General features: G+C 42.9%; 1 protein-coding gene across 2 annotated transcripts in view; it reads left to right on the top strand.

Annotated features, from left to right (window-relative positions):
* The first annotated feature begins 2,682 nt into the window (after window positions 1–2,682).
* Window positions 2,683–9,092, top strand: part of c9orf72 (C9orf72-SMCR8 complex subunit) — a 32,704-nt gene continuing 26,294 nt past the window's right edge. For both annotated transcript variants that reach the window (XM_084451471.1, XM_084451472.1), the window contains exons 1-6: window positions 2,683–2,741; window positions 3,489–4,036; window positions 5,570–5,665; window positions 8,143–8,207; window positions 8,495–8,567; window positions 8,694–8,810. In XM_084451471.1, the coding sequence (XP_084307597.1) occupies window positions 3,590–4,036; window positions 5,570–5,665; window positions 8,143–8,207; window positions 8,495–8,567; window positions 8,694–8,810 (798 nt within the window). In that variant the 5' untranslated portion in view covers window positions 2,683–2,741; window positions 3,489–3,589. The remainder of the gene's footprint in view (window positions 2,742–3,488; window positions 4,037–5,569; window positions 5,666–8,142; window positions 8,208–8,494; window positions 8,568–8,693; window positions 8,811–9,092) is intronic.

Raw genomic sequence — 9,092 nt, 5'->3', positions numbered from 1 at the left:
CACTGTTGTGACGAAAAGAGAGCTGAGCCAAAAGGCAAAGCTCTCGAACTTCCGGTCTATCTTCGTCCCCACCCTCACCTATGGTCATGAAGGATGGGTCATGACCGAAAGAACGAGATCACGGATACAAGCGGCCGAAATGAGTTTTCTCCGGAGGCTGGCTGAGGTCTCCCTGAGAGATCGGGTGAGAAGTTCAGTCATCCGGGAGAGACTCGGAGTAGAGCTGCTGCTCCTTTGCGTCAAAAGGAGCCAGTTGAGGTGGTTCGGGCATCTAGTGAGGATGCCTCCTGGGTCGCCTCCCTAGGGAGGTGTTCCAGGCGTGTCCGGCTAGGAGGAGGCCGCGGGGTAGACCCAGGACTAGGTGGCGGGACTACATCTCCGCACTGGCCTGGGAGCGGCTAAAGATTCCCCAGGCAGAGCTGGTTGATGCTGCCAGGGAAAGGGATGTCTGGGGCCCTCTGCTGGAACTGCTGCCTCCACGACCCGACCCCGGATAAGCGGATGAAGATGGATGGATGGAGGCTAAACTCTACATGAATGTAGGACTACAGGTATGTACACATTGTGTTTATGGCAAAGATGAACACAATGACAGTTGCTTGTTTGCGCCTTTAAGATGTATGTAATTAATGCAGGCATCTTTGTTCACCAGTGAAGTAAGTAGGCTAGGCTACTTAAGAAATAATTTTAATATGAATGGAAACAAGGCAATAAGAAAAAAAACTACTCAGAAAAATGCAAAAACAAAAGAAATCTTCCTGCTCCTCTTCTAATGATGCTTGCATGTCAACAACCGAAACCCAAAGCAATGAGACAGAAGTCAAGCCCTTTAACTGATGGAGAGGTCATGGCAGTGCTTAGGATGTCAGGAGTGCTAATTAAAGGGAATTAATTACTATGACCCTGGGACGAATCACAATTAACAACAAAATACAAAATAAAAGTATGCAGTGGTAAGATAAGGTTGCCACTTAACTTAACACTTTTGTGTGTTGGCTGTAAGCCGACACACCATGAAGAGGGAATCCTATTTGTCGTTCCATCCCCTGTTGTTGTTGACCTGCAGTTCTATGTTGCTACCACAAGAGGCAGTGGTCCCAGAACATCAAAACAAAAAGACTCCACAGATTTCGCAGGTCAGCAGTGGCTGAGTGGATAGTGTGCTGCCTATCACTGCCAAGGTTGTGAGTTCAATCATTGGTCTAGACATACCAAGGTACCATGACATATTTTGTCACTGGATGTTACAGAAGTTATGTAACGAGCGTGGGTCATATTTGTTAATTATAGACCCTTTTACAGCCTAGTCAGCACAAGTATGCGCGCATTCTTGAAACAGTAGCAGAGGAAGACAGATGAAATTGCCATTATTAAGCGTACGGACCAATACATCCATGGTACGGACTGGACTGAGGACATCAGGACATCATCACCGCGTTTTCGATGCCCATTTTATATCAGGTAAGTATTTTGACTACCTGGTTTCACTGGAATGTCTGGTGGAAAGTCCCGTTGTCGCATTCCGCTCGCTCATGCCAGACAACAGTCCTTTGCTGGTCCATTCACTTTGCCGTCAAAATAAATCGGTGTCGGCCTAGTTAGGAGAGATGCTCATATTTATTTGTTAAAATAGACCCGTTTGCTTAGGTAAGTGAAGTTTCATAAACCTGGGGGCAGAGAAAAGTAGCGTGGTCTCACAATGAAGGCACACAAGAGACCATTTAAGTTGCACGTATCAACAAAAATTTAAGTTTGCTTAAAGTTCAATGGACAAGTGACAAGTGCAAGGGATTAAATGAACAAGGCTCTTCCTGTTCCGGGGCTTCTTTACATGTCCAGAGTAGTTATTAATACAAATTCCACTGCTTGTTGTGCCATGATCTTGTCACAGTGCAGTTGTTGAAAGGGATTCAGTCCAACTGAGACAATTCTTTGAAGTTCTCTGTTTCCAACGACTACAGGGATACTTGTGCTTCATTTGAAATGGGCTCTGGGTTATTATTGTGTCCCGTACACAGTTGCCTCCCCTTTGAAATGTGGCACTTGAGCCCTTTTGAGAAGCCTGTGCAAAATGGCTATCGTCACTTGAAAGTAACGTGTTCACGTGATTTGTGCTTATTGTGCATGTATTCAGCCTGCCTAGCTTTGTACTTTAATCTATCAGTTTTGCTACTCAGCCAGGTTCCTCTATTCCAAGACTGATGTAATCCAATCCCACATATGTGATGGATGTAGGTCTGGTCTGGGAATTGAAGAGAATTGGGTTATATAGCCACAGCGTTCGAAATACGTGGCAATGGACACAGTTGATCCATGTTTTGCCTGGGCGAAAATAAAAACGATTTCGGACATCATGACATTAAATTATATTTCTTGAAGAGCAGATGGAATACTCTCTTGTGAAGTACTGTAGCTCTTGAACAACACCGAATTAAGGCACCATTGTGTTCAAGCTCTGTTAGTTTCAAGTTGAGTTCAAAGTCTGGTCAAACTCCTGAAATAGAAGTAAGTAAATGGTTACATAAGACTGCCTCTCTTTTTTTATAAGGCTGCTTCTTTTGCAGTAAAATGACATCATCCTCCTAATAAGGTACTATCAATAATTCGCTAGAGGGCACTCTAGTGTCTCTCTATTAATACGGATGACGTTGTACTGACGAATCAGGAAGTGACTGCAGTACTACGCTACTAGCTTGTCAAGTGCACCGTGGGTGCAACAACACAACGATGATGACATTCCAGTAAGTAACGGGTAACGTTAATAGCTAGCTAACGGTCTTGCGTTGTCTTTCACTTAGAGGTGTAGAAATAGCTAAGAGCTTCGCTTTAGCAAACAAGAGTTCTATTTTGCTAGATAGATAGCTAGATAGCCGGCAGCTATCGTTAGCTAGGTAGCTAGTGCTAGCTAGACTATCTATGCTACATCAAAGTTATCTAGATAGTCAGCTAATGTTAGCTAGATAACTAGCTAGACTATCTATGATACATCATCAAAGTAATCTAGCACTAACTAGCTTTAGCGGACTGACAGCACCACCCCTTGCACTGAAGTAACATAGCCATGTTACCCATTGGCCCATACTAGATATAGCTATCTAATTAACGTTAGTTTAAAGTTTCACTTTGAGCCGTTGTTTTCATGTCACCATTTAAGAACTGTAACGTTATGGCAAGGTCTCAACATTTAGGTCATGCAAGACATGTGCAGGGTTAGCCATTTTCAGTCCTGTTGTCGCATTACGCTCGCTCATGCCAAACAAAAGTCCTTTCCAGCTCCATTCACTTCGCCTCTCCTAAATAGGCCAACACCGATTTATTTTGACTGCGAAGTGAATGGAGCTGGAAAGGACTGTTGTCTGGCATGAGCGAGCATAATGCGACAAGGACAGAGAAGGGCTAGTGCAGGGTTAAAGCTGCACCATCATGGCCTATATACATAGCCAAATAAACATTTACATATTGACATTTGCTTTCTACATTCAATCCAGGTTGAACAACACCAAAAACCTGGAAATACTGCACCCTTCTACCCAGGCCTAGTCTTGGTCACTGTCACCTGTTACTATAGCACCCTTTCCAAGTCATCAAGATGTCTGCAGGCTGCCCACCTCAGTCACCAGCCGTGGCAAAAACGGAAGTGGCCGTGGAGGGTGAATGTCCTATGCTGGCTGCTACCTTCGCCTATTGGGACAACATACTTGGCCCACGGGTGCGCCACATTTGGGCGCCCAGGTGTGAGCAACCATTGTTCCTGAGCGATGGTGAGGTGACCTTTTTGGCCAATCACACTCTGAATGGGGAGATTCTACGCAGCGCAGAGTGTGGGGCCGTTGATGTCAAGTTTTTCGTGCTTGCAGAGAAGGGTGTCATCATTGTGTCACTCATCTTCGACGGCGAGCTGAAGGGGGACAAGAACACGTGTGCCTTGTCAATCATCTTACCGCAAACGGAGCTGGGCTTCTATCTGCCCATGCACACGGTCTGTGTGGAAAGACTTAAACACATCATCCGCAAGGGACGCATCTGGATGCAAAAGGTGACTGCTCAGAGAAACTCACTGACTGTTACTAGGCAGGGCCGTAACAAAGATTTTCTTAGAAGGAGAGCTGAAAATATTTTAAAAATGATATGCACCAGTGCCACTTCCATACCAAACCAAGCTGGTTTTAAACTCCCAAATGATACCAAACTCCACTAGAACCAGGGGTGTAGTGGTAATAACAGAGGTGGGTAAACTCTGTCCAGTGCAGTTTCCAGAAAATAGGTGAGTAGACTGCCTTATTTTAAAGAGGTGGATAAACTTGAGTTTACTTTGGTTTATCCTTTACTACACCCCTGGCTAGAACGCGTCACAAAAAACAGCAGGAACAGTAACATATTCAAGACTCAAAAACACTGAACATGGGCTTAACAAACTATCAACTCAGTAATACAGGCTATTGCACACAACGTTTTATCAGATGACAAACCTGACCAACTGCACCATCAAATTTCTGCAACAAACGGGTACAAATCCATTGTGCGTAACACACAAGAACATAAGGCTATCCAGATAGACATGCCATTTTGCAGCACAAGTATAGTGTGATTTTAAAATATTTAAAAAATGAATGACTGAATATTAAACTGATCAGCAGCAGCTTATAATTAACCATGTCTTACCTTGAGCTGCTGCGGGGCAAGTCAATCATATTAAACCAATGCAAAACTCCTCAAAAGTATGAGCTTCTCTCGTACTGTCTTCGCTTATCCGCTTTTCCACACTGCTTTCACGCAAGAAAAACATAGAACCCGATCACTCTCTGCCTTGTAAGATAACCAGTTCCATTTACTAAACCAAGCTAGTTTGAATGCACAATTGAACTTTTCAGTCAAAACATCTGCCTGGAAAATAGAAGTTGGATGACTGGAAGGGATCCTCAAATGCCTTTAGGCTTCTGAGCAACGTTTTCAGGCATTAACCTTGGCCCTGACTGAGGTTATCTCGGCGGCAATGCCAGTGCCAATGCTTTCCTGGGTGTGCTTTGCTTCAGTTATGCTTTTTTTATATATTTCACATTATTTCCCAAATCTTCCCCAAACAAACCAATTTTTAACAGAAAATTATGCAAAATGTTTTATGGCATCAATTTAAAATTGTACAACTTAATTCCCAGACAAATTATTTTTCACATCAGCTCTCTGGGGGGTGCTGCAGCACCCCTGGTTCCCACTGCTATGATCATATGTTAGTCAAAGTCTCACTGTGCTACTGTATGGCAGATTTAGCCATTTTTCATAGCTTTGGGGGCCCCCTCTGGCATGAATAATTGTCTATTCACCAAAACATCACCAATGAAAAGATGTGTTCACAATGACATACATTGGTTTTGTACGTTTTACAGTAATACTGCATTTTCATGTTTTTTTCCCCATGAGCTTTTCCCCAAATTGCAAAGCCCATGCCTGGCTAAAATCCTATCTCAAGGGATCATAGCAGGTCTTTAGATTAAGAAAAATACTTGGACAGTAAGACTACATGCAGACTTTACAGCAATATTTGTGCAAATGTTTTGTATTCACCATGTAGGGCTACAACATCATCTCAGTGCTGACATCAGAGATTGTTCCCATTATGGAGCTGCTGTCCTCCATGAAGACACACAGCGTCCCTGAAGAAATAGACGTGAGTATCTGGTGTAAACCTCACTTAATACTGTTACACTTGATGAAAACAGCTTTTGTAACTGGGAGTGGACTGTAAGGAAATATATAACTGTAATTATAAATATAGCTTCAAGCAGCAATATGGAGGCCAAGCAAGAAGTGCGACAAGCGCCATAGACACATTCAAATCCCTACCACAGTTTTGAAAATCGGTTCAGCATGAGACACACTTCGAACTTTGACACGTTGGAGGCGCTAGAGAGTTCAAGGTGTCGGCATAGACTTAGTAATGGGGGTCATGGGACTGTCTCCAATGAGTGTGCCAAATTTGGTTTTGTTACATCAAAGCATTGCTAGCCTTACTTCCTGTGTACTTCCCGATTTTGATTCTCACGCGTGAACGCTTTCAAAAATCAATGTGATAACTTATGTGAGGCTTGGTCTGAAGAAGATCATCTGTGCTGAATTTGGTGAAGATCCGAAGAAAATCGTGGCCTGTGATTTTTTGTGACACTTTCATTAAATCCAATGTGGCGGACAATCCAATTTGGCGGAAATGACCTCATTGAACTCGGCTTGATCCACGGAATCCAACGGCACCTGAATTTTGAAAATCGGGCACACAGTTCATCATGAATGCACTTCCAAATGTGACACATTGGTGGCACTAGAGTGTTTGAGGTGTCGACATGGTGACAGGGTTCAAGGGACTGTGCCCGATTATTGTCCCAAATTAGGTTTTGGTAACTCAAAACACTTTGCTGAGATATGACACCGTATCCTGTTTGGTGCTAGAGTTTTCGAGATGATGACATGGGACGTGATGTTAACAGTCATTGGACTGTCATGAATCAGTGTGCCAAAATGCAGAACTTTTTACCATATGGCTTTATGGGCTGCCATAGACTGCCATGGCAGAACAATGAATAAAAAGAAAAGGTACAAACACAATGGGTGCCTCTCTGCTCACCCCCCAATTTGGACCTCTAGGGGGGGTCTTTATTCAGCCACACAGCACACACAAGTATACACTCACGTGGCTGGGGACACAGGGGTCACAGTCAAAGTTTAAATCTTTAATTGCTCCATTCATTGCTGAATGTGCAACAAGAGAAATCAACAGTTGTAATGATAATGTTTAATCACTTGTAGAATTCAAATCACCCAACACTACTAGTACTACATCAGTATATTGTATGCAGGGGTGAAAATTAACTTTTTGGCTCACGGTGAGTCACCTGCCAAGGGGACTGTAGTTGAAAAAATCTACCGGCCAAATATATATTTTTTTCAGATAGCCTTCCGAAATCTAGTCGCCAATTGGACCTGCATTTGGCCAGTGGCAGGTGTTAATTTTCAGCCCTGATTGTAGACTGTATTACTGATGTAGTAATACATTTAATCTTGCTAATTATCCATGCAGCGTGTTAAGGTGTAGATTGTCTCTTAAAAAACAACAATATTGTGCCTCCTACTATTCTTTTTTTTTATATGCATTTGTAGTCTTTCAGTCTGAGGCTTTGTCTGATTCATGATTCATTGCACTTCAATACTGTTTAGTTGATGAAGACCTGAATAGCTCACTCTTGCTATACCAAAGAGTCTTCTTAGCACCATCCTAGCTGACTCAGGTCCATAGGGTCCAGCTGGTCAGGATCTATGTCAAAGTCTACGTAGGACTAAAGACACCTGGACCCAGACCAGCAGGACACTGTGGAGCTGAGCCAGCCAGCAGGGTGCTAAGAATCTTTGGTCAGAACAGTTTACTTTTATTTATTTCAACATGGACACGCCCCTTACTTGATTGTAGCACATCTTAGCCATGTTTTCACAATCTAGGCATCCTAAGATAAAAGTTTCTGTGTATACACTTGCCTTCTGTTGTTTACTGTATTGCACTTGTGTATATTTGGAAGTACCTACTGTAAATCTATCGATCTATCAAAAGGCCTTGTTCACACTGCAGTCAAAAGTGGCCCTGGCCCAAATCCAAATTTTTTGCTCATATATGACTCGGGTTTGTTTTTTTCATGACAGTGTGAACAGTGCAAATCACATTGAATCTGATATTTTCAAATCAGATTTGGGCCACTTCCATATGTGGTCCTTAATCAGATACATGTTAGATGTTTTGCAATGCGACCTCAGTGTGAACAGCCAAACAAAACATCAGATCTGAGCAATAAATCAGAACCGAGCTCTAATGCTGTGTTCACACCGGGTGCAAATTTTTCCTGCCGTGCGGCGAGTTTACATAGAAAGTCAATACAATTCATGTGAACTGGGCGGCGGGCGGCACGGGTGGCGCTAATCAGGCGAACCCGTTAATTTTTTTAAACTTTATGCGGCGGATTTGCGCAGCAACCCATTGGATCCCGCGGTGAGATTGGGATGAACAGGACGGCACAAATTTCTCACCGCGCCCGGTATGAACACAGCATAAGGCGGCAGCGTGAACGCAATTTCACAAATGACTTTTTCTGCCTGCTGTGTTAGATCAAAGACACCGTTCTGAATGATGATGACATTGGGGACAGCTGCCATGAAGATTTCCTGCACAAGTAAGTCTCTTTGGTACCAGTACATCAAGGACGATGAGGAATAGTGTTGGTAATATAGACTGTAATCAGTATGATTATGAATAATGAAGCTTTGTACATTCTTGTAAATGTTTCCTCAAGAGAAAAAAAAGTGGACTTACGTGGGCATTCATTTTTTAACATAGACACATGACACCCTGCTTTCTTACTGTCATGTCATTTTGAGAAATGAATGCCTTGAAGTTGATCCGTCTTTCCTGTCATTATTAAGTAAAGCACCCTTATTAAGTTGCACTTAACCGTTTCAGGGCCATTAGCTCTCACCTCCAAACATGCGGCTGCTCAATGGTGGTTGGAAGCAATCCAGATAAAGTGAACAAGGTACTGACTCTTTTCTTAAAACAGACACAATTATTTTGGTCGAAATACAACAAAAATTGCTTTCTCCCCACATAGACATGGGGGATGCATTGCTGCTGTGTGACACTTTTGTTTCCTGTACATTAGATAGTGCGCACCCTTTGCCTCTTTCTCACCCCTGCTGAGAGGAAGTGTTCACGTCTCTGCAAGGCTGACTCTTCTTTCAAATATGACACGGGCCTGTTTGTCCAGGGCCTCCTCAAGGTACCCACCATGACCATCTGTGTATGAATTATTTAGACTCCAATACTTAACAAACCGTGTATCAATTGATTGTTTTGTTAATTTCCCAGCAGATAGTCCTCCTATCCAATACTTTAAAGTTGAAGTGAGTCTTCATTTTGTAGTCCTGAAGCATGGTTGGAGGCAATGTCCGGTTCCTAACAGAAAATCCCGCTCATGTTCTCCTTAAGGAATTTGAAAAATCATTAAAATAAGGTCTGTGTTAAACACAGGCTTCTGAAGGGTATATGTTTTGTTTTACAA

The sequence above is a fragment of the Borostomias antarcticus genome, assembly GCF_949987555.1.
Source record: "Borostomias antarcticus genome assembly, chromosome: 16".
Classification (NCBI taxonomy): domain Eukaryota; kingdom Metazoa; phylum Chordata; class Actinopteri; order Stomiiformes; family Stomiidae; genus Borostomias; species Borostomias antarcticus.
This window is presented reverse-complemented; position numbering and strand designations above follow the sequence as displayed.